Source organism: Pristis pectinata, chromosome 10, assembly GCF_009764475.1.
Source record: "Pristis pectinata isolate sPriPec2 chromosome 10, sPriPec2.1.pri, whole genome shotgun sequence".
Classification (NCBI taxonomy): Eukaryota; Metazoa; Chordata; class Chondrichthyes; order Rhinopristiformes; family Pristidae; genus Pristis; species Pristis pectinata.
Window position 1 is genome coordinate 10482846 of NC_067414.1, and position 27145 is coordinate 10509990.

Genomic DNA, 27145 nt, shown 5'->3' on the forward strand with positions numbered 1-27145 from the left:
GTACTTTCCTGGAAAGAATTCAAATTGTGTGACAGTATTTTTAGCACAATTTTATTGTTTTAATTCAAATTATGTGAGAATTCCAGTTTATTTGATATTTAAACCTGTCTGAATTATCTAGAGTAGACTATGTAATTGTTATGATCTAACAGGGCAGGAAGAATCCCAGTGCTTTATCTTGTTTTTGTTGTCTTTACGGACTCCGACTTTTTGTTATATCTTCCCACTCTCTTGCCTCCATGTCGTTGTGTTAGCTATGAGGCAATGCATAATATTATTCTTATAATCCTGAGTCTGTGCTTCATACCACTTGACTCTTGCCATCTACAAATTCCTGTGCTGAAACAGTAAATACAATCCCAATTGTTTACTGCATTAAAATTCATTGATTACTCATGTAAAATAGTCCCTATTCACACATTTGCAGTGGTTATCAGTGTTTTTCCACATATATTAGCCATTTTTGCTCATTAACTCCTAATTGATATGGGCTGGTTGTTTTGTGCTTGCTAGTACTTGATTGTTTAAAGTGTTGTGCCCCTTTTTGTCTGTGTTGCAGATGGTTATTGTAATTATTGGACATAGCACTCATTCAGGTTCACCCACTGTCATTGTTTAACAACTAAAGTTGGAAGTTCAATTCTAGAGCTATTGACTAGAATAGAACTATGTTTGTATTTTGTTTACGATAGTTATCAATTCATTCGCCAGACTTTGGATTTCTCTGATTAGTTTTAATCATCAATACTTAAAATTCAAATGCTAATTGTCAATTATGATATTGAACCATCAGGAACTTGAATATATGTTGATTTCTGTAAGATTAAGATATTACGATAGCTAACTGGAAATTTACTTCACTATTCGGCTCTAGAAGTGCACCTTTTAAAATCCAAATATTGTCAATCTCCACAGAATACGTTTTCTTTCCCACAATCCCCCAGAAATCATTTCCATTTGGATCACTGTTGCTATTTAAAATATCTGAATTCAAGTGTTGGTGAGCAAATCTAATGACATTCAATTTTTTTCACATGAAAAAATGTTAAAAAAACTGAAGATACTGAAATTCTGAAACAAAAATGGAAAATGCTGGATAAACTCATCGGGTCAGGCAGTAACTGGAAGGAGAAAAGGTCAACTGCGATCCTTTGTCAGAACTAGGAAAGGAAGAGATCAGAATCAGGTTTATTATCACTGACATATGTCATGAAATTTGTTGTTTTGCGGCAGCAGTACAGTGCAAGATGTAAAAATTATTATAAGTTACAAAAATAAATAAATAGTGCAAAAGAGGAATAACGAGTAGTGTTCATGGATCATTCAGAAATCTGATGGCAGAGGGGAAGAAGCTGTGCCTGAAATACTGTGTGTGTATCTTCAGGCTTTTGTACCTCCTCCCTGATGGTAATAACGTGAAGAAAGCATATCCTCTTCACAAGTTAGTTTCAGTAGAAAAGAAGATTAGGTGGGATGTGTAGAACAAACAATGTTTTTGATAGGGTGTGTTGAAATGGGTTGATGATAGTAGTTACAAGCACATTAAGCTGCTTGGTCTGGGGAATGAGTTGTTAATGTTACGGTGGTAGGATCTGCCAGACAGGCTAGACACATGATTAGGATACCAAAAAACTGAGCCAACATGACATAAAAATAAAAAATGCTGGAAAAACTAAGCTGGTCAGGCAGCATCTGTGAAAGGAGAAGCAGTGTTTCAGACAAGGGGCCATACTTGTCAGACATGTTCGCTTTCCTTCTGCTTGCAGGGTCCGTGTATGTTTTCTGTGCTTGTGTGTTCTAATTCTATAAAATGACTAGGACATTTATCGTCTGGGATGTTTATTTGTTTTTATCCTAATGACACGTAGGCTGTAATTCCATGTATTGGTAATATCTGGCTTTCAAGTTAGACCTGCTGATAGTATGAAATCCTTTGGATTAAATAGTTCCTTATCCATTACTTGGTTCCTTATCCATATAATGAGACATTGTTAACACAAATAATCCTCTGGCATGAGCTGACATAGTTAAGTGACTGTCACTTTATATTTACTGATGGTGAACTGTTTCACCCAACCTCTCAATTTCCAACACATCTGGATCTTTCCCTCTGGCTTTTTTTCCTCTCTCTACTCATTGCAGAGTGCTGATGCTACATTCACCATTTTAATCGTTTCAACTCCCACTTGCTTGCTCTAACTTGCACCCCTTTGGAACTGCAAAATTCTGCTCACTAAACATCAACAGATTTCAGATTTTGAGCATCTGGAGTATTTTTACATGTGTACATATGTTTATTTACTGTCATTAGTAAAATTCTGAAATTATCCCCACCAAAACATGATCTGCTTTTAATGTTATTTGTGGGCTTTAGATCAATTTTGGGGTTGTACCAAGCTTGTAAAAGAAGGTAATATACATGAGGATCTGTCTATCTGTCTGTCTTTATTGATCAACCACACCAATCCCCAACCAGTGACGAATCCTCATGTAAACAATTACCTATTTTCTTAAGTACTGACTATGAGAAATAGTTGCAATTAATTGTCAAAAAGGTTGATGGAGAGTTGAAGAAAAATTCCTTTCACCTCAAGAGTAATGTCTCTGCAACTCAATGCCTGAAAGGGTCTTAACATGTCCAGGAAGTACCTGAATGAACATGTGAAGAATCTTAACCTGCAAGATTATAGACTGAGAGCAAAGCAATCGGTTTAAATTAAGTAGTTTATTTTCTGGACTTGTGTGGATTCATGGTACTGAATGGCCTCTTTGCTGTGCTAGAAATTCCTACGGTTCAGTGTGACTTTGTGCATTATTGTATTTTTACCTGGTATTGTGAATTTGGGTTGGTCTCTGGGCCATCTTTTTTAGATTAATCAGGAAAAAGTTGACTTGCAGACTCCTTTATCTTTGGATGATGAGAGGATTACAGTAAATTGCCCTTTCCTGACATTCCACAAAATAAGTTGATGTGAATATTTGGTGTGTTCAAAGTTAGGCTGACTGAGTCTAAGATGGTCTCTTAAAGAGTTGCTTAAAAGTTAGAAAGCCACGTTTGTCTACAATGGTGAAATAAGTTAGATATAACTTGATGGTTTTCCAATGAATAATTCCTTATTTTGCTGGTTTTCTAATTCTATGTCTAGTGAATCAGTAAATCAGAAACGACGAGGCCATTAGGCATTGAATTTTGGTCATATTAGATGCTGTTTTTAAAAAACGTATTTTGGATGTTAGAGGAATGCTGTACAAAGGCTATGGGTAAACCTTAGTTAAAGTGGATAAATCTTTGCTTGAATATAGGTCCTCCTGGGTTATGAACACCCGACTTATGGACACGCTGTACATACAAATGAGTGTGTGGGAGACTGGCAGGATGGATTTGCTGGCTACTGTGGGGCTGCAGGCATCTTCTGCTGGGTGGGAACAGGGAACTTCTGTGTGCCTTCTCTCTTCCCCAGCTTCTTTCCCCACCCCACTCCCTCCCCGAGACTCAACAATTGGGGGTTGGGTTGAGCCAAGGAAAGCTGGGAGCACTGAGCAGACTCGCTCACTCACTGAGTCAGTGAGACTGACTGATGGCTGCTCTTCCTGTGCCTGCTCGCTCTCCCATCACAGCTACTTCTGTGATCCTCTCCCACATGTTTTTGTTCAATCCGACTTGCAGACGATTTGGGTTATGAACAGTTCTTGGGGAAAGGATCCCTGTCATAACCTGGGGACTTTTTGCAGTCTGACATATGGAATGATGTCAACCAAGGATTTGGACTACGTAAACAAGAACTTTACCAAAATGATAATCTGTACTGAAGGATTTCTGCTGTGTGAATAATGTTGCATTAAATTTAATATTATAGTCAATTTTTTTCAGCTAATTGCTTACAGCAGAGTGGTGTCAAACATAACTTGAGTAAATGCATGCAAAACAATAGCTGTCAAAGTGCATTATTGTAATTATAAGTTTAATCCATAACAAAATGTCTGAGGGATGCCATGTGAATGAATGGCCTGGATTTTCTGGTTTTAATGAGAAAAACTGTCAAGATTGGCTGCCACATGGTGAAGCTGACAGACTTGAGGATTTCCATCCATTTTTGTTTAATATCGAAATCCCAAAGTTGCTATCTATGATTCAGTGCTTCTCTGCAGATAGCCCTATTTACAGCTTTCTCCAGTGCTATCAAGGGAGAATAGTGAATTGATGTATGGTATTTAGAAGGTACCCATATTGTTAGCTACCATAAAAATTTCACATTTGTCGCCAAATTTGCGAGTAAGATTTTAATGGCATTCTAAGCTTCAGTAATGCTTACAAGTTTCCCAGTACTAAAAAGTCAAACTTTTTAAATTTTGGATAAATATTTCAAAAGATGATACTTTGCAAACTAAAAATTATTCATATTTATGATATTTCAGCTGTTCCAGTTTTAATTTTGTGCTCTATAAAATGGTTAAAAAATTTGTATTGATTCCTCCTTTGCTTTCTGAGAAAGTTTTTAAATGATTGATTGGCTGTTTAGCATCTGTGATATCTTTTATGCAAAAAAAGTGGCACAGAGGTAAAACATCTTTTGAATGGTACAGCAGACATGATGGCCTATTCCTTTTTCTTGTAACGTTGGTAGTCTACTAGGGATCCCATTCAACTGATGTCTAACAGCTATCAACATGAGAAGGGGGAAAAGTCTGTGCCACATAAATGGCTAGATCTTGGTTGGCAGCATTCTGCAAGGTCAGCAACTAATGTTGTTACTTTACCATTGACCACAACCCAGCCCAATCTGTTTGATGTTTCAGCACTGTTAATCCAGAGAAGGAACAGGGAAAGGCATATTTTCTGGTTGTTAATAATGTCTGTTGGGAACTGATAAAGACTTAGGCCTGTCTAGAGAGCCATTCAGACACAGAATAAGCTTTGTTCAGCTTCACCTTAGAATTGGACCATGCAAAGCAGTTATTTCACACATTAACCACAGTATCATACAATTATTTATTCTTCTCTCATCATGATTATTAGAGACTCCTTAAGTTAATATAAAGTGGGATTTACTATAACTGTTAGTTCCATTCATTTATTGAATGATTAGTGAGTGGCTTCACCTCGTGACGTGTTGATTGATAAAACTTGCTTAAGAACATGCGAGTTTAACGTTAACTGACTCATGTAACAAGAGGGGCCCCACTGTTAAACTTCAGATAATCTTACTGTTCAATTCCATATCTTGCACCACAATGACAAAAGCTTGTTGTACAATATCTTTGTAAAGCTTCCCACTGTGCTCCCCAGCAAAGTTGTTAAATGATAATTGACAAAGGTTTGGAAAATTCTATCATGCCTCAAGAAGAAAACAGTTCTATAGGCATCAAGTGGTCAAGGTCCAACAAAAGCCTTGTGGCATAAAGAATAACTGGTGTGTGGAAAAAGTGCAGGAGATCCAGTAAATCGGATAGCCATGATGTGTGGATTCTTCAGTGATGTCAAGATCATCTATAGCTCAAACATCAAAGGGCCCAGCATACTGAGAACAAAGAAATGGAGGAGAGTTTATCAAGGATGCAGAAGTGGTCAGCACCCACTGGAAGGAGCTTGTTGGAAATTCCTTAACAGAGATTCTGTTCCTTCTCCTAGTTTCTTGACTTCAACTGACAGTTCACCAGCTGGTTCAGTCTCACTGCAACCCCATACCAACATCTTGAAGAAGCAAACATATTAATTGGGAAAACAAGGATTCCACAGTTCTGTTTCCCCTGCTGAAGATCTAAAATATGGCAAAGAGGAGTTTCACATCCGCATTCACAACTTCATCTTCCACATCAGGGAGGAAAAGCTAAGGACCTCGGAGATCATGGAGGCATAGCTGATTGCAGAAACTACAGAGCAGTCTCCCTATTGTCTGCTGCTGGGAAAGTCATCGCAAGGAACCTCAGCTGCCTCTCAGTGGTTGATCTCACATTGTGTATTCGGTTCATCAGAAGGCATTGTGGGTGAGATCAACTCCAAGAGAAAGGGAGGAAGTAGCACCAACCATTGTCCAAGATCATTTTGTGACCTCTCAAAATCTTTTGACTTTGTCAGGGCAGAGGGACAGTGGAAAACTTTTCTCAAATTTGGCTGTCCCTAGAAGTTTGTGTCCATTCTACATCTACTACATGGTAGCATCCAAGGTACAATGCTAATTAGCAGGTCCACCAGAGACCCAATTCCATTACACCAAATTTCTCAGTTTTTCTCATCATAAAATTGCAGCTTGAATGAATGAATGGAGAAACTGTTCAATTTATGTTGCTTCCTCTCTAGATCAGCTTCTATGATCGTACTGCAGTGACATATTTGCTTATGGCTTACAAGGAGGCCTTTGACCCGTTGAGTCTCTGCTGATTCTCACAGCAATATTATCAAATCCCATTCCCCCTCTTATTTCCCTTTTAATCTCTTCTCTCTCACATTCACATCAAGTTCAGCCTGATTCTCCTACCACTCATCTATCATACAGGCAATTTAAAGTAATTAATTTATCCACCAAGCATGTCTTTGGGCTGTGGGGAAAAAACTAAAGCATCTGTGAAAATCCACATGATCATAAGGAAAATGTGAAAACTCCACATAGAAATAAACTAATCATAGAAAAAATTATTTTTGAAAATTTATGTTTCTAAAACACTAATATCACTTTGGTATTAATTATGGGGAGCAACCCATATATTGGAAAATGGATCACGACTCCTGATTAGATCACTAACAAGGAGATTCACAATCCCACCCCCGAATCTGGAGCCAAAATTTCTATAACACATCTGAAAACACTTTATCAGAAGGATAATTCATATCCAGGAAACCTGCCACCATTGCTGTAATAGAATCTACCTCTACCACTTCCTCTGGCAGCTCATTCCAGAAACCACCACCCTGAGGATGGGAAAAACTTGCCCCTCAGATCTCCCCTCTCATCTTAAACCTATGTCCTCTAGGAAAAAGACTCTGACTACCTACCCTTTCTATGCTCCTCATAAACCTTAATAAAGTCACCCTTCGGCCTTCTATGTTCCAGTGAGAATAAACCCAGCCTATCTAATCTCTCCACATAAGTAAAGTGTTCCATTTCAGGCAACATTTGGGTGAGTGTCTTCTGCACTCTTTCTAATGCTACCACATCCTTACATAGAACATAGAAAAAAACTGTGTGTGACAACCAGAGTTACTATAGTGTGACAACCAGAAACGTACACAATATTCCAAGTGTGCCTTGACCAATGTTTTGTACAGCTACAATGTGACATCGCAATTCTTATACTCAAAGCCTCGGCCTATGAGGACAAGTATGTCGAATGCCACCTTCACTACCCTATCCACCTGTGTTTCCGTTTTCAGGGAGCTATGAATTTGCACCCCAAGGTCCCTCCATACATCAACACTCCTGAGGTCCCTGCCGTTTACTGGTTATGTTCTGTTAGTATTTGACATCCAAAAATAAATTACTTCATGTTTGTCCACATTAAATTCCATCTGCCAAACTTCCGTTCCATCTGAGGATTGTGAATCTTCAGAAATCTTTATCCCAAGGAGCTGTGGAGCTCGAATCATTGACTATATTCAGGCCCAAGATGTTTGGTCTACAGGAGAGTCAATAGTCCCAGGTAACAGACAGGAAAGTTGAAAGAAGCTAGAATCAAATTAGCTCTGGTTTTATTGAATGGCACAGAAGGCTTTTGAGGGGCCACTGACCTGCTCCTGTTATTTACGTTCTTGCACTACCCAAAGTGATTTTATTTTTATCTCCTATGATCAGGAGTGCCTTTTCTAAACTACATCTGGATAAATTAAAGAAATGTCCAATTATCATAATGAAGAAAGCTTATGCTGTACATTTGATCTGATCATTGATAACAGCAGTTGAATTTCAGTAAGTATGGTTGTCCTAATAACAAAGCAGCATTTGGCTACTTGTATCAAGAGGTCCAAGTAAAATTGAAATCTCTGCATAAATTGAGAGTTGGGGTGGGTTAAAATACTTTAGTGGCTGGAGTTGTACCAAGTACAAGAGAAGGTGGTTTGATCTCAAACGTTAACTCTCTTACTAACTATTACCTGCATAAATTTTATTTTTAATTTCAGATTATCAGTGTCTACAATATTTTGCTTTTAGAAGTTGGTTATTATAATTGAAGGCCAATCATTTCATCCCTGGGATCTTGCTGCAAATGTTCTCGGGACAATGTCCTTGACTCACTTCCATCACGAAATTAGAAGATTTTAGTGATGTTTAATACCATTTGCAACTCCTCCAGATAATTAAAGTCTTCCTGTATGCAGTGTCACGAACCAGCAACAAAAGAAACACTGAGCATGATTCAGTGTTAAAAACTATTTTATTAATCACTACTTATGATAATACGTAAAATAAAAGTCAAAATATTAGTATGTTAGAATTCAAAAATGTCAAACCTTGAACGTTAACCCCAAAACTAAACTCTTCGTGTGTGTGTGTGTGTGTGGCAAAGTCCAAAACTCCCAGTTCAGGAATGGTTCTTAAAGTTCAGTTCCACAAGCCATAAGGTGAAACATGAGCAAGGGCTTCTTCAACAACCACCGTTGTCTGAAGATAAGACGTAGATGTAGAGAAACAGAGAGAGAGTAAATACGAAATCCAAATGTTCCACGATGGAACCCAAGCGACACCTCAGTGTTTACTCGGTAGTGACTTCCTCACCCCGAAAAGCATCCGAATCGTGGTCGTCCACACACAAATACCTGTTTCCTTCTACAGGTCAGCAACAAAGTGAACTCCACCGGATTACTTCCAATTTCCATACATGGATTTCAGTGGCAGACACAGTTATTGTTTCTCATCCATCGACAGAGAAACTAGCAGGCTGGTGTCTCTCTCCCTTCTCTCTCTCTTCTCTCCTCCTTCTTCTGACTTCTTCAACAACGTCATTACGTCCTTTATCTTCTATTGACATAAGCACGCCCCACACACACATACACACACACTCTCTATCTTAAAGGGACTTTCACTGAATCCGTAACAGCAGCAAGACCCACAATGTAATGTGGAAAAATGTGGAGGTGATCCACTTAGGTTGAACAAAACAGAAAAGCAAAGGGTTTTATAAATGTGAAGAGATTGAAAGATGTTGGTTTTCTGAAGGGATCTAGGTGTCCTACACAAACCACTGAAAGTTAATGTGGAGGTATAGCATGCAATTAGGAAGGCAAATGGTATGTCAGTTTTTATTACGAAAGCTGTGACTACAACTGCTGGAGTATTTTAACCAATAAAATCACTCACTGTATTTAAAAGTTTTCCCTCGTGTCACTTCTTTTGGTTCTTTTGCCAAGCATCTTCAGTATATATCTTGTTCTTGACTCCTTTGCCAATGGGAACTGTTTCTTTCTATTTACCTGTGTCTACTCTCCATGATTTTAAATACCTTTCTCAGATCCCCTTGAGCCTCTGTTGTTCCAAGGAGAACAATTCAAGCTTCTCCAGTCTGTCCACATAACTAAAAATCCATCATCCTTGGATCATTTCAGTAAATGTCTACAGCATCCTGTCTAAACTTTGCTAAATCAAGGTGCATAGAAATGTATACAATACTCCAGTTATAACCAAGCCAGTATTTTTCATTCAAGATGATTTTCTTGCTCTTGTATTTGATGCCTTTGTTTATAAAGCCCAGGTTCCTGTCTTCTTTTTAAATAGTCACTTTCTCAACCTTCCCTGTCACTTTCAATGAAATATCCCCACAAACCCTTGGATATCTCTGTTCTCATACCCCTTATATAAATGTACTGCCAAGCTATATTGCCTTCTCTCATTCTTCCTTTTAAAATGTAACACTTCACATTTCTTAATATTAAGTCTCATCTACTGATTCTCTGCCCATCAGCCTTTCTTTATCTCGATGAAGTCTAAGTCTCATCATCATTCACTGTATCTTAATCTTTTGTTATCTGAAAATTTGGCAATTGTGGCCTTTACTCCCAAGTTAAAATCATTAATATATTTTAAAAGCAGTGGTGCTAGTACTGACCTCTACTTTTCCAGTCTGAAAAAGAACCTTTCACAACTGTTCTCCATTTTCTGTTACTTTGCCAACTTTCCATTTCAAGCAGCTCCAGCCCCTCTTTATTTTGATGGCTTCAATGTTGATGACAAGCTATTAATGTGGGACTTTGTCAGATGTCTTTTAGAAATCTGTGTATACCACATTAGTTGCGTTTTCCTCATTGATGTTCTCTGGTACTTTACCAAAAGAAAATTCTACCAAGTAAGTTAGATGTGATTTGCCTTTAACAAATCGATGATGTTTTTTTTCTACTGACTGCAAATTCTGTCCCTGATTATTGTTTCTGTACTTTCCCTAGCATAGAGGTTATGCTGATCTATTGTTCTGTGTTTATCCTTGCACCTTTTTTGAACAAGTGTGTAATATTTTCAATTTTCCAGTCCTTGGGCACCACTCCTGAATTTGTTTGGAAGATTTGCCCGGGTCTCTGCAAACTCAGCTGTACCCCATCTGCACTAGGTGATTTAGTACCGTCTTGTTATCAGTCCTTAGCCTATCCAGACTGTCAACTGTCATACCTTTGCTGAGATGCTAGCAACATCTCCTCCCTTAATAAGGAGCAATGTAAAGTACATATATAGTCCGCAGCAATGCTCACTACCTAATGAGTAGATTTTGAAAACCTTGAAATAATGATCACGTGAGGCTAATTCAATGTCAGCGTTAATTTACACAATGCTGTTGATGATCTACAGGCTGCAAAGAACTGAAGAAAGGAAGGATTCCTGTCAACATTTAGTACTTGGCAATTATGCGTTCCTCACTTGAGGCATACCCAGAATCTATGACCTGATAGAATTTATGTTCTTAAGTGATGTACCTTTTGTTTTCTTCCTCCGCCTAGACGTCACTGATATCCTGCTACCAGCATCACATAAAAGCTGATGATGTTTTATTACCCAGACAAGGTGGATCTTACAAAGTAGTAAAAGTCCACAAAAGCTCTGCACACTGTAGTGAACTATTTCTGAACCAGGTGCTAGAAAGCAAGTGCATCTTGAATGACTTTTCTTTACACCTTAATTCTTCAGCCGCCTGAGCGTGGCGACACGTTGCAAGCTGCTCTCTACAGATCTACTCATTACCCTTACTATAATCATTCTACACTTTTACATCAATGCACTCTGTACTAACTCAATGTAACTGCACTGTGTAATGAATTGACCTGTACGATCGGTATGCAAGACAAGTTTTTCACTGTATCTTGGTACAAGTGACAATAATAAACCAATACCAAAAGCTGAATCAATTTAGATCAAACTGTTTCCAAAAATTGTCTTGAAACTACTGTCAAAATTACTATCTTTTTATTTCTAAGTTGACCCTGGCCCCGGTGCTCTTTGCCTCTGAATACTGCACTCCTGTCTGGTGCCAGAGCCTTTACACATTAACATGAGAGTAGTTAGTGGAAGTTGTTCTACTCGCAGTGAGGGAGGATTTGACTGTTCTTCATGTGCAGGAAAAGATCATCACTGACTCCTGCTGTAAAAACATCTCACCTAACCACCAAGGTGTAGCCTTAACTCAAGGCAACCTTTTCGGGTTATGTGCTTAGAATTTCATTGAAGAATCTGGATGCTGAATGTTGGCAGGAAATCTAGTCAGCAACAATAGTAGCCAACATTGAACATTCAATCATCAAGCCTCAGGGTTTCTGCCCACAGTGTGAAACATTGGACTGTGCTTCATATGTGATGTGATGAAAAAGCTGTGCCTATTTATTAAATAAATGGTGTACACATTACAGGTCTCACCTCACTGCAATTGCAGTGAGGTGCAGTCAATGAGCCATATTGCAAACTCCTGGCCATTGCCTATTTATTAAATATAATTACAATGACTAAAGCAACCCACTTCAAACCGGATGTCAACTGGCTAACCTTAACATCAACATTTTGAATAACCTGCATCATTTCTGCCATTGCCAGACAAATATAGAATTCTTGTTCTTGGGATCAAAGTGGCATTTCCTCTGGCTGGAGTGAATCAAAAAATAATCACCAATTTAAACTGACATTTTTGAATGTTTTGAATAGTGGTTTAAAAAAAAATTGTATTGAATGAAATTTTTGGTTTAAGTACTTAACACATTAAATGAACCATTTTGCAGCTTACATGTGCATATTTTGCATCCCTTTTCAGTCAATTTGTATCAAACCAATTTAGTTTCATTTTGCTCAAACCCTTTACCTGTTAATGTTGTTTCATTTAATAAGGATGGTGTAATTCAATTGGTTGTGTTTCAGTGGCTAATTACCAATACTGTTCCTATTTCATGACTCCAAGCTCCAAATAAAGTAACAAGTCATTCTATCTGAGTTGTTTCCAGCCTTTAAAGCTTGCCATTCCTTAAAGGCTCTTCATGTTTCTCTTTCTTTTCCATAGCTTGGTGCGGTCCTGCAATGTAAGGCCCACTACTTACTTGTGGCACACAATGTTTGTTTCATTGTACTCGTTATCAGCCTGCCTGAGTGGTTCGGAAGGAGACTTGTGCTACCTTTCAGCCTCTGTCCTTGCCTTGACAGACCAGGAGAAAACTGGCAAAATTCCTTTTCCACTGAAGTGGTTTAATACTATTTAGCAAAACTGCACATTGTTATGGTGTGTTGTTATGAAAGTAGATCAGATTATTAATTTACTTATTTCATGGCAACACCATAATATGTAGTCTTGGTAAATAGTATTAAATCTTTTCAGTGGAAAAGGAATTTTGCCAGTTTTCTCCTGGTCTGTCAAGGGAAGGACAAAAGCAGAAAGGTAGCACGAGTTTCTTTCTGAAGCACTTCGCCAGGCATTAGCTTCACCAGAAATATTCTATGCAAAGATCCAAAATTGAAATAGCCTGTAAAACATTATGGAATACAATTAAATTTATAATTAAAGTAGATCATATTATTAATTTGCATATTTAATTATACATTTTATTATATTCCATAATGTTTTACAGGCTGTTTCAATTTTGGATCTTTGCACAGAATATTTCTAGTGAAACTGATATTTTTAGCAGGGTAACTTACTAATGATCTCTCAAATATTTTAACTGTACACGAGTTAGTTTTGGTCAGCCTTAAATGTAATCCCCAGTTATTTTAGATTATTAGGAACTGAAGAAAATGAGGAAAAAAATCATCTTGACTACAAAAAAAATGTTTTAACTGAGTTGCTTCAAATTTACTTTGATTTAAAACGATTAATGATTACAAATATTATTTCAGTGTACCAATTTGGTTTTGTACATAGAAACTTTAGATGTGTGATTTCCTGGACTATATGGTGTCGTAACTTGCTGTTTTATTGCTATACTGAAGCATTTCCCTATCTTCTTCTGCAAAACATTTGTGCAAATTCTGATAACCTTACTTCCAATGATTTGGTAGACTTGTGCTGACGTTTTCCAAACTCGCGTCTGCAGTACTGAATGGCATTCCACTGTATTTGTTTTGATGCAGTATGGTATCTCTGTCTCTTTGAATCCATCTCTTGATGAATTGTGCATTTGTAATCCAGTGATTTCGTTTGAAGGAACGAGAGTTTTCCTTTTCACAGTTAACTGTTTAATTTCAAAATCATGCAACTTAATGCTGTATGTTATTCTGGGGTATATGTTATTCTCATTGAAGCCAATAAGAATGCAGTTTAAGTTCAGCCACCTAGACTGTTTTGACATTGATTGATATGTTTACTCATCCTTGAGTTTTCCTCTTAGTGCCCAGCATAGTTGTAGAACAGCAGCAAGCTGCCTCACGTACTGCACGTAGCAAGATCATTAAGAACAGTGCCTGTCTGGCACAAATCCAATACCAGGAAGTTCAAATGAGTTCATTTTGATCTAGGGTGGTGGCTAAATTCATATACAATAGTGTGCAAGAAGAGGAAAACGGAACATCTGTTGCAAAAATAGCATTATTTAACAAAATACTGTTTTTATTTGACAGTTCTGAGATTTTGTGATGCTAGCTTTGCAAGTTTCTGCACCTTCTGGGATAGATGATATTTGCTTTGGAAACACTTGTTTTTCACTTGCATCCCTGGAATTTTTTTTACCTGTAACTCTTAAAATTGTCAACTGATAGAGTTTTGATAGACTTTAGGACAGGTCATTCTCGAGGTGCAGAACCTTACTAGTTTCAACCACACCTGTAATGAATTTCTTCACCTGAAAATTATGCAGATCTGGCATCCTCAACATTGACTCTGGACCTGCATGGAGGTCATCCAGTCAATCCATGTAAGGCAAACTGAATATCACTTTCTGGCCTAACACAGCAAATAAAGCATTCCTCCTGCATGTTGAATATTGAAGCCAGAGACTGGGTGTTCTGCAGCAAGTGATTCAGCATCTGGCTCTCCATAGATTTTACACCTTCCATGAGACGTGTCAGGAGTATATGGAATACTTTCCCACCAGTTTAGCTAAGTTAACCTCTAACTCCTCCAGGATAAAAAAAAAACAACCTAAATTAAACTTTCCCTCCCTCCTTTCCTCCCTCACCAGTGCCCCATGGTAGCTGTGAGTACAATCTCCCAAATCCACTCAACTCACCAGTGTTTCTTTGACAGCAGCCTGTGACAACTACTGCCTAGAAAAATAAAGGCAGCAGGATTATGGGAATGTTCCTCATCTGCAAAATTTACTTAAGGTTGTACATCATTTTGACTTGCAGATACATTGTCAGTTCTTTGCTGCTGGATGAAAGTTCTGACTCTTTCCCATATAATTGCACTGTAGGAGTCCCTTCATTGGGACAACAACATTACAAAGAAACTGGTTCACCACCTTCTAGAGCAGTAAATATCAGTGATACTCACATCTCATTTATTTGGTGGGGGGTGGGGTCTTGCATTTTTTCGACTGGCAACTTTGCTAAGGTTGATTTCCAGACACATTAATTGAGTTGTATTGCTTTACACAGGCTGTGATGTTAATAATTCATTTCCACTGGTTTAAATACAGTGTATATATTTTTGCCTTCAAAATCAGACCAGAATGCTGGCAGAGCAGATCATCTACCTGCTGAAATACATGATATTCATGCTAGTTGAAGTCACACTGAGCTCTTGCTAAGATTTAACTTCTTATCAGAACATAAATTGGGAACCTTGCTTGAATTAAATTATGTTTAAAATAGCTCAAAATCCAGCTTTGTGTAGAAGTATCAATGGAAAAATTTATGTAACATAGTGTACTTAATCTTTTTACAAAACTAAAGATAATTGAACAAGTCGTTGTTAATTACCCATAGTGGTTTCCCATCGGAGCTTATCATTTGTGTATTCTTGGTGAAATCACTACATCACCATCACATGTTATTCTTTGTCAATGTGAGGTTTTGTATGGTATTTCCACAGTGCTAGGCTATTTCATCCTGTCAGTTGGGGTTTGGCCCTTGAATGTTATACATTTTCTATTTTGGATTACAAAAGGGAGGCTTAGTTCCACAACATGGTTCACAATATTCTTTTCCATATCATTGTGAAATTTGAGTATAAAGGAACATAAAGGCAGTGAGTCAACCTGCAGAGTGTGCATATGAACTCTGGCCTGTGAGTGGGAGTCTTGCAGTTCAAAAGACTGATTAGGATAAATTAAGCCAATTCAAGAGTTTGAATGACACTTGTCAGTGCTCACTCATTGGTTGAATTAAGGTGGGATGTAATTACATAAAATATTCTAATTTTCACTTGCTCTCTATAAAGTAAAATAGTTTAGTGATATGTATCAGGCTTTATTTCATTAAATATTTCTGTCTGCCTTGAATGATTGCAGCAAAAATTATTAGGGGACCTACAAAAGAGATGCAATTGACATTGCATAATAAGTAGGGCTTGTGATTATACATCCAAGTTATTCTATAGGACAGGTAGATAACTGGGTAAAGAACCTACCACTTAAAGCACTTCTGATTAGATGGCAAACCTGGGGCTCTAGTTACCCTTTGAAATTTAAGGAAAGGATCCTATGATATTATTTCAAAGAAGGGCAAGGGAATTATCATGTGAAAAATAGATTATCGTCAGATTGTAGCATTACTTTTTGTAAGTACTCGTTGAATGTAAATTCTTCCATGCTGCCATCTCTGACAACATTTCAAACCTACTTTGGGTAGAAAGCGATTTGAGATAGCCTGAGTTTGTAAAAGATGCTATGTTTAAAAAATAAATTACAGAAATTAACAGAACAGAGGGAAGCAGTCTGGCCCACTGAAAGCAGTTGTGCTTATTCCCAATATGCATTACTTTGCAAATTACTTGGCTTCAAGTACCTGTCTGCTGTCTTAAAACTGTTGGTGGAATCAAGTTTGACCACTTTTTCATGTAGAACGTTCCAGATTCTGACAATGCTTGAGTGAAAAATATTTTCCTCATCTTCCTTTGAACTCTTTTGCCAGTTAATTTAAGTCTGTGATGACCAGTTATTGGTTCAGCCAACAGAAGGAACAGTTTTTGCTCTCAAAACTTTTTATAATATCAGTCAGGCCACCTTTTGAGCTTTTATTGTTCTTAGGAGAACACCCCTACCTTTTCCAACCTTGTAACATGTCTCATCCCTGGGAACATCCGAGTAAAACTCCTCTGTCCCATTCTGATGCCTTTCTATGTTTCCTGAAGTGTGATGCTCAGAATTGTCAACAGTACAATTCTCTAGTTTTAATTGATGTTTTATGAGAAATTTATTGTTTTATCGTGATAGCTCTGCTTTTAGAATTCCATCCATCTACAAAGGAATGCAAATGCTTTATTTTGTAAACTCTCTTATTGACTTACCATTTCATTTTTAATTAACTGTATCTAGACATCAACAACTTCCTCGTCATCCACACTTTAAAATTGTGCCATTTATAATATATTTTTTCCACATTAGTCCTCAGCATCAAATTCTATCCATTCTGTTTCTACTCATTTTACTGCACTGACCATGTCATTCACATTGTTACCTACTGTGGGTTTTCCTTTCTTTTAATAATGTGCATAGTCCAGTTATGGGATTGGCTTTGCCCTTCTGAGGGAATATTTAAGGCAGATTTTAAACCAGTAACAGATGGTAAGGACTTTGTTATTGCTAAAAATATTGATTGCACTCACATTCTCAGTCACTCTCTCTTCTCTTGCCTAATTTTATTCCCTGACTAAACTTGATGGGCCATCTGCAAACCTATTTTGTTGCAGTGGGAAGACTGTCTAATGGACTCTTCCATCATCCTTGGCTGATTCCAAGCTTTTCTTGTCCATGAGGCTCCACCTGCTCTGTGAAAGCTGTTTCACTACACTGTCAACTATCCAGTTTCCTTTCTTTGCTTTCACAAGGGCCAATGTTGTACATTCTTTTCTCTACTCAGATACTGTCTGCCTTTAAAAACGTTGTTTAATCTCTTCAAGGGGGAAAAGAAACATTAACCATCATTGCAAACCATCTTTTTTTGTGTCAAGTAATTTAAACAGGTTCTTGACTTGCAAGTCTAAGTCCATCTTTCCTGGAAAAATCTTCCTGGCTCGAAATTTGAATGTGGCCATCAGATTTTCCATTGTCGGCACTGAAACAGTGTTATATCTGACTGCAAATTGTTGGGAACAATTTCCCCCTCATCCATCTCGACATTTCTGCCACCTTTACATGGCTGGCCAGTGTTCTTTTTCCCTGATGCCTTTCCTCCATTTTTCAATGGATCGATTTCTCCTTACTTGCCTCCATTCTTAACCTACCCAAGAATACCCAAAACACCTCATTGGGCCTTTATCCTCCAAAGTTTTGAAGACTAAGAAGTGACCACGTTGAAACATAGAAGATTTTGAAGAGGTTTGATGGGTTAGATGCTAAAAGGTGATTTGCTGTGGTGGAGGAATTGAGATCTAGGGAGCTGGGCACAGGATAAAGTGTCATTGATTTAAAACTATGAAAAGGATGAATTTCTTATATCAAAACATGACAGAACTTTGAAATTTGCTAACCCAGAGACCTGTGAAAGTTGAGTCATTAGGTCACTCAAGACGGAAGTAGATGTGTTTCTAGAATTTAGGAGAATCGAGGTTTATGGGGAATCGGTCAGGAAAGTTTTGAAACCAAAATCAGCAGGCTCAAGGAATGTATATGGCCTACTTCTGGTTCTATTTCTTGTGTTCCCAACTTTTTCAAGCATCATGAAATAGTTATTTTTTTCTAGATTAAAGACCCTGCATAAATAATACTTTTATAAGTTGTTTTAATTATTTTGAGTATTTTAGGAATAGCTCTATTATAGCACTGCAGTCCTACTACATCTAGTCATGAATTGTGGGGGACAATTAAACAGCTAACAGGAAATGGGAGGCTCCAAGGACATCCCCATCCTCGATGATGGTTGGTGCCAGGGTTTTCTGGACTGATCATTTGTATGCCCAATTGCACTGAATCTTTTTTAACATTTTCCATTATTGATAAAACTGAGGCACTCTGAAATGAATATTTCACTTAAACATTGCTTCCCATGAGCTGATGAATCAGTGCTCCTCTATGTCGAACCCACAGTGGCTTAGTCGCACCAGCACTGGCTGAGCTGGCCAAGTCCTGAAAGACATTGCTGCCAGACTGGTTCTGCAACAGATAGTGAGAGGGATGAATGCATTTAACCTTGGGATGAACCCATTTGACCTTGTTTTTGCTAGTCTGTGTGGCAGATGCATTTGTCTTTGATAGCATTGGTGGAAGTGACCACTGCACAGTTCTGGTGTATGCACTGAGAACACCTTCCATTGTATTGTGTGGCACTATAATTGTGTTAAGTGGGATAAGCTTGGAACTGTCAAATTGGGGCATTCAGAAGGTCCTATGTATCATCAACAGCAATAAAAATGTACATCACTATCTGTAACTTCATGGCTCGGTACATGCCTCAATCTGCAATGCAGCCAGAGGATCAACTCTGGTCTCATGAGGTGCATAGAAAGGCATGTCAGGACCAGACGTGCATAGAAGTGATGAAATGTCAGCTGAGCATAGTTGCAATATAGCTGTACATGAGTATGAAACAGCAAAAGCAACATTCACTTACCAGACCTAAGCAACTTCATCCATTGGTTGTGAGATCAAAGCATTGTAGTCCTACCACATCTAGTCATGAATTGTGGTGGACCATTAAACAGCTACCGGGAAGAGGAGGCTCCAAGAATATCCCAATCTTAATAATGTTGGTGCCCAGTCACAAACAGCCAGAAGTGTCAAATAGTTGACCTGTCTTGGCTTCCTCCTTGGGTCCCCACCATCACGAAGCACATTGTCAGTAAATTCAATTTAATCCATGAGATGTGAAGAAATGGTTGAGAGCACAGGATACAGCAGAAGCTATGTGGGTAGACAGCATCCTATCTATAGTACTAAAGACATGCCCTCTAGAACTAGCTGTGTTTCCAGCCAAACTGTTCCAGTGCAGTTACAACACCTGATGATGTGGAAAATTGCACAGGTTTGCACTATTCACAAAAAGAACAAATCCAATCTAGCTAATTTGTGCTCAGTCATCAGCCAAGTAATGAAGCTGTATCCTATGCTCTCAGCCATTTCTTGATATCACATGGATTGAATTGAATTTGCTGACAATATGCTTCTGTGATGGTGGGGACCGAAGGAGGAAGCCACAATAAATCAACTATTGACATTCCATCAACCACCCGAAATGTTCATTCCCTCCACCACCAGTACTCTGCAGCAGTAATGTGTACCATTTTCAAAATGCATTTCAATAGTCACCTAGTCACCCAACCTCTATTACTAATAAGAACAAGGCCAGCAGGTGCTTGGGGAAAAACACTAGCTGCAGGTTCCCCTCTGAGTTGCTTACCATCCAGACTTCGAAAAATATCATGGTCCCTTCATTGCTGGGTCTAAGTCCTGGATTTCTTTCCCCAACTGCAATACCCAGATTCCAAATAAAACTTTTTTTATAAAACAAAAAGTCACACATGAGCTTATTACATTGCTTAGAATTTTTAGAGGGATCCACCAACACTGAACTACAATAGTTGATGGTGTTGTGTTTACTGGGCAATTGGTTTTAACCACTCAAATTGTTTATATCATTGCCACCTTGCACCTTTAGGCTACAGATGCTTACTTTGAAAGTTAACCGCAAAACCATGACCAGCAGGGAGTTCTTTTGGTTTATAATACAGAAGGAATGAAAAAGCTCAGACATAGGTATTGAAAAAAATTTTTTTGACCTAGAGGCTTATTACCATCAGTGGTGATGGTGTAAAATAGAAGTTTGGTTTTTAGTCACAGCATCCATTTTTGGTTGTGATTTCTAGAATACCTAATACCCGATGAACCTACAACTTCTTAATCTGGTTTAGAAACTTTTTTTGTAACGTACCTTCAGAGCTTATCAGGATGCTGAAAATGCTTCAGAATTAATTAATTACATTTGAAGTGTCCTCAGTACAGGCCTTTGTGATATAGTGATATTAAATTTATTTGGACAATTACATATTTACATAATGCATTTGTTAAGCTTCAGCCGTGTATGATTTAACAATGAGAGCTAGAGTGTTCTCACTTTCTCAAGTGTATTCTGTTATTTTTGAATTCTGTAGAAAATACCCATTCCTGTATCTTATCCACTTAAAATAATGTAGTATGTTGGATTTTGCCTTGGTTTGGTTGATTCAGATCTTTTTCAAGGTAGTATTTCCGTTACAATTTATTTTAATATTAACTCTAGTCTCAATGATAAATTTTGTATTTTAAGGTGTCAATTAACTATTCAAAGGAAAGCTAACCCAATATCTTATCAAGTAATTTGACTATATGTACAAGATTATTCTTGCAGTATGCAAGGATCTAGATATTTCATTTCCATGGCAAAAGGCTTAACTAAAGCAAATACAAAAAGGTAGGCGTAAATACCAGAGGGTAATGATTGACAGAAAGTTCAATGGACCAGACTATCATCTCATAAACTACAACATTCAGGAAGAATAGAAACTGAAAAAGCCTCAACAGCTGTTCAAAATGTAATGATTTTCTGTATTTCTTTTTGTTTACTGATTTACAGGCAATGGTTGCATGTTACCCAGGCAATGGAACAGGATATGTACGTCACGTTGATAATCCTAATGGAGATGGACGATGTGTCACATGTATCTATTACCTGAATAAAAATTGGGATGCGCAGGTATGTAATATTCACTACTTGCAGAATATTGCTCAGAACTTAAAGGAAGTGTAGAGCAACAAGGAAGAAAGAACACTATTTTAATTGAGGTGAAATAATAGGAAAAATGTCATGGTGGTATTAACTTTTGTGATTAATTTTGAAAACAGACTAATGATGTTTGCCACTTGAGAACAAAATGACTTGAATTATGGTAATTCTTGGTGGACAGCATGTTTCTTGGAAAAGTTTATAGTTAATAAAACTGGTTAACTATCTGGAAAACTAAAATTTTCTGAAAAAAAAAGTACTGTTCTGTACTTTGTTGGGCAACCCATTGGGACTTTCAACCAGTGCATGCAAAGCCAAACAGTTGCCTCTGTGTAGGAGTCTTGTATCCAGTTAGTTTAGAAATTGTGTTTTCTATTAATATTATTGTTGTTATTATTATTATTATTATTATTATTATTCAAGTCATGAAACCTTTGATATAAGGCAGGGCTGTGGAAAGATTCCATGCTGACCCTTGGGGGTCTGGGAACCTGAATGAATATGGACAGATTAAAAGGGAAATGTTGCTTTATTAAAAATATACCACTATAATTTCAGTAAATGTTGCTGGAAGGAATGAGCGAAACTTGTAAATGTTTTGGATACATGGAGAAAGGAAATTAATCCAGTAGTGTTTCTCAAGTGGTGCAGAACTTTATGCTGTAAAATATGCATAAGTGTACTGGTGGCTCTGACTGAATTCAGTGAGAATAGATCTCTCTGGACAAAGCAGAAAAGTGTGAGATATGAGAGATTGACAGATCTGTGTTTAGATAAATGCAATTTGATATGCACATTCTGCATACCTAAGAAGTTTTATAAATTGAAAATACTGAATGAGACATATTATAAGATGAGATATCTTTATTAGTCACATGTACATCGAAACACACAGTGAAATACATCTTTTGCATAGAATGTTCTGGGGGCAGCCCGCAAGTGTCGCCACGCTTCCAGCGCCAACATAGCATGCCCACAACCTCCTAACCTGTACGTCTTTGGAATGTGGGAGGAAACCAGAGCACCCGGACGAAACCCACGCGGACACAGGGAGAACGTACAAACTCCTTACAGACAGTGGCCGGAATTGAACCCAGGTCTCTGGCGCTGTCATCGCGTTATGCTAACCGCTACACTACACAGCTAGTAGAGCTGCTGCCTCACAGCTCCAGCGACTCCGGTGTTTCTTTGAAGTTTGCATGTTCTCCCTGTGACCACATGGTTTCCTCCAGTTTCCTCCCATATCCCAAAGACATTGTAGGTTGGTGGATTAATTGGCCACTGTGGTTTATAATGAATGTAAGTGGATCTTGATTGGTTAGCACAGACTCAGTGAGCCAAAGGACCTGTTTCTGTGCTGTATGACTCTGATATGTAAAAATTAGTCCTTCTGCGGACTTCATAAAATATGTATGTGATGATTTTATAGAAAAAAATACAGGAAAAAGCATGTGGATTGTAAGAAAGATGATAGCAAGAAGTAGTAATGAAGAAGGTTGATAAAGTAAACAAGGTACTCACTTTTCCAGTTTCAGATCAAGATGCTAAAAATCTGTCAGTGAAACTATGTCTTGAATGAATCAGGGTTAATTTCAAAGAACAACTCTGCACCTTTGGGTTGGTGCATATGAGGCTTAGCTATAGCAACAGAGCACAATAATACAGAAAGAATGTAAATGGAAAGATATTGAACATTATGCAGAGTGAATAAAGTGTTTAAACTATGTAGCACAACAAAAATTTTAAATATAAATTAGATGAGGGAGAATGAGATATTGGGGAGGAAGTATAGCCAGAAGATATTGTAAAGAACATGAAAAGAAATTATGCTGTGAAAGGTTATTCTCTGTTCAGAGGGCTTTGTAAAACATGGGAGTGTAGTTAATTGCACTTTTCAAACTTTTAATACCAATTAAAACTTGGATGGGATCAGGTGGGTGAAGTGAAAATAGTAAGAGCATAAAACATTAAAGTAATGGAGTATAGAATCAGAGAAAATTTATAACACAGGCCATTATCAGTCCATTATGTCCATGCCAAATGATAAAGATAAGTCCAGTGTAATCTCACTTTTCAGCCCAATATTTGCAGCCCTGTGGTCACAATTCTTAAAGCGCATATCCAAGTAGTATTCAAACTTGCCACTTGCACCCTTTTGGGCAGAGTTCCAGATTTCCACCACCCTCTGGAAGAAAACATTTTTGATCCCTTTGCTGATTACTTCAAATTAATAAGTTTTTTTTTACCCCTCTAGGCTCCCTCTTAATTTCATTCACCTCAATTTTAAGAGTCGCCTCAACCACCTCTGTGCCGAGGGAAACGCCAGCCTATCCAATCTCTCCTAATAGCTAAGTTATTCCCATCCTGGCATCTTTATAAATCTGAAATAAAAACAGAAAATGATGGAGATACTCAGCAAGTCAAGCAATACCAGGTCCACAGCCTTTTACCTGATGAAATGATTTCTCTCTCCACAGGTGCTACCTGCCCTGCTGAGTATCTCCAGCACTTTTTTCTGTTACTTTTTTTCCAGATTTCCAGCATTTGCAATTTTTTTTGCCGTTCAATCTCTGTAAGTCTCTGCCCCCTCCACCCCCCCCCCCCAACTCAGTACAATCACACTTTGCTATAATGTGGTGAACAGAATTGTACAAGATTGTTTTAGTCTTTTTGTGTTATTATCATTACACTGATTCTCTGGCATGTAAAACTGAATTGTCAGGCTCACAGTAGTATTTCTGTAATTGAATTGATGCTTATTAAATTAATATTTATTTTGATCATTGCTTAAGCTGGAATGTAGCTATGATCTTGCACGTGACATCAGTTATAAAAGCTGCTGATACTATCACTGCCTTTCCAAAATTATTTTTACCCAAGGTGCTTTTATTCTTGTTCCATTTCTCTTAGTACATGTTGATTGGCTTTGAAAAGCCTGGAAAAAAGCAATGATGGCCTGGAATTACCACGTGCTTAGATTAAATCTAGTTGCCATTAGAGATGCAAAACTGCTCAGGCTAAACAAAGTATATTAACTTATGGTGTCTCATCTTAGTTCTTCATATGTACCAACTAAGGCTGAATCATTCACTAGTTTGTAGAAAAAGGCATTGGGTCCTCCAAGGCTCACTCAACCTCCTTAGGCAGAAACTAAGAATCTCCCATTCAATATGGAGTAGTCCTTGTCTGTGTTCCTGGTCATAGAGTTCTACAGCACAGAAACAGGCCCTTTAGCCCAACTCGTCCATGCCAACCAAAGTGCCTGCCTGAGCTAAACCCATTTTCCAGCATTTGGGCCATACCTCTCTAAACCTTTCCTAGCCATGTACTTTCCAGATGTCTTTTAAATGTTGTAATTGTACCCGCCTTTACCAGTTCCTCTGGCAGCTCGTTCCATATACCCACCGCCGTCTGTGTTGAAAAGCTTCCCCCTCAGGTCCCTTTTAAATCTTTCACCCTAAACCCTCTGGTTTTAGACTCCCTTACCCTGGGAAAATGACTGTGACTATCTACCCTAACCTTATTGAGGTTTACAAAATTATGAGGAGGTCACCCTTCAGAATCCTTCACTCCAGGGAAAACGGCCCCAGCCTTTCCAGTCTATCCTTCTAACACAAGCCCTTCGATCCTGGCAACATCCTTGTGAATCTTTGCTGCACCCTCTCAAGCTTAATCACATCCTTCCTTTAGTGTGGCAACCAGAACTGCACACAATATTGCAAGTGCTGTCTCAACAACGCCTTGTACAACTGTAACATGATGTCCCAACTCTTGTACTCAGTGTCTCAGCTGATGAAGGCAAGAGTGCATACACCTTCACCATGTTGGCCACTTTCAGGGAACAATGTACTTGTACCCCTGGGTCTTTCTGTTTGCCAACACTCCCCAAGGCCCTGCCATTCACTTTGTATGTCTTAGTCTGATATAACTTTCCAAAATACATTACTTCACACTTGTCTGGGTTAAATTCCATCGGCCATTCCTTTGCCCATTTTGCCAATTGATCTAGATCCTGTTGTAATCTTAGTCAATCTTCACTGTCCACTATACCAATATATATGACAAACAACAGGGGACCAAGTACTGATCCCTCTGGTAGTCACAGGCCTCCAATCTGAAAAATAACCTTTGGCTACCTACCACCAAGTCAATTTTGTATCCAATTGGCTGGCTCACCCTGAATCCCATGTGATCCAACCTTCCGGACCGGCCTACCATGTGCAACCTTGTCAGACGCCTTGCTAAAGTCCACATAGACAATATTTACTGCCCTTCCCTCATCAACTTTCTAGGCTACTTCAAAAAAAAATACTCAATCAAATTTGTAAGACACGATTTCCCAGGAGCAAAGTTGTGCTGACTATCCCTAATCAGTCCTTGCCTTTCCAAATACAGATATAACCTGTTTGATACAATCCCCTTAAGTAACTTTTCCAACACTGATGTTGAGTTCACTCGCCTGTAGTTCCCTGTCTTGTCCTTGCAGCCCTTCTTAGATAAAGGCACAACATTAGCCACCTTCCAGTGTTCTGGTACTTCACCCATGCCACCTGTGCTATGATGCAACTTGTACCACAGAAATACAAGCATACTACAGAAGCCACTTTGGAGTAAAGGGATGGTTGAACTTCTGCTTTGCTCCAAGAAAGACATTGCTTCTAGCTTGATTCAGTATATACTAGGATTGGCTAAACCAAAATCCTTGATGTGCTGAGATCTTCCTTCTATTCTGTAAGCAGGTCATCTGATTTGGGCATAAGTTTTTGAAGATGTGTTGATTTGCTATAGTTCAAAGTAGAGGTTCAATTATAACCAAAATGCATATTCCTATTGCTTTGCTGTAATGCCATAGCCACTTTTCATTCAAACTTCTGCTTTGCTCGAAGAAAAACATGGACTAAACTGTGACATCTTAGCCTTAGCTGTGCAACCATTCACAATTGTCAACAACCTTTTATAATGCTGGAGATCCATCTGGACAGGATCTGATTTGTCAAGTTACCTGTTCAAAATCCATCCATTGCACGCTAATGCCTCCTTAATATGTGTCCTCTATTCACATCATCCCTGTGCTATTGACCCACCTTGGCATGCAGTCTGCCTTTGCTCCAGATATGGAATTTATATTGTAAATTTGAAATTCCTCCATGACCGCACCCACCACTATCTGTCTAATCTCCTTCAGCATCAAAAAATCAAAGATCAGCACACTCCTGAGGTTCTGGCCTTTTGACAGTTCTGGATTTTTAATTGCTCCACCGTTTATGGTTGTGCTTTCAGCACCTTAAACAAATTGTTGCAATTTCCTATTCTCCATTCTTGGATTACTTTTATTCTGTTAAAGTGCTTCTTCCATGACTCCAAATCAAACATTGTCCAATAACACTTCTCTCTAGCACCTTGGGGCTATTGAACTACATTAAGGGTGTAATAATTTCTAGTTGTTGTTGTGACTGAAATATTCTCATCTCAAAAGCTTGCCAATAAGCTTAAAGTCATGCTCTGAGAGATGAATAGTGGAGAAAATGCTGGAGCTCTAATGAATGTGTCCTTCCAAAGTCTTTCAGGTTGAAATAGATTTCATTAGAATCTCTCGTAATGAAGGTGTAGTGTATTCAATTGTTTCCAGTGACTCAATATCCTGTGACCAACGTAAAACAGTAGTTAAATAGTGAATTGTTATCCATTTCTTTAGTGCAAGTTTTCGCCCAAATGGTTGAAATCAAAATGTTAAAGTGGAAATTCAATAGAGATTTTTTAAAAATTATTGGCCACAAAAGGGTGATAGCTTGAAGAGCTTGATGTAGAATATGAAAAGGGCAAAAGCACTTTCGAAGAGCAGATATATATGGAATGTGGAGACTTTGAAGCAGGATAGGAGTGCTTTGAGCTTGGAGGTG

General features: G+C 38.2%; 1 protein-coding gene across 4 annotated transcripts in view; it reads left to right on the forward strand.

The window, feature by feature from the left end:
* The window catches only part of egln1a (egl-9 family hypoxia-inducible factor 1a), a 75954-nt gene that overhangs the window by 21017 nt on the left and 27792 nt on the right, over nucleotides 1-27145 (forward strand). For all 4 annotated transcript variants that reach the window (XR_007956957.1, XR_007956958.1, XM_052024069.1 and 1 more), the window contains exon 2: nucleotides 21096-21215. Coding sequence is in view for 2 of the 4 variants with exons in the window: in XM_052024069.1 (XP_051880029.1) it covers nucleotides 21096-21215 (120 nt within the window). In the remaining 2 variants the exon portion in view is untranslated. The remainder of the gene's footprint in view (nucleotides 1-21095; nucleotides 21216-27145) is intronic.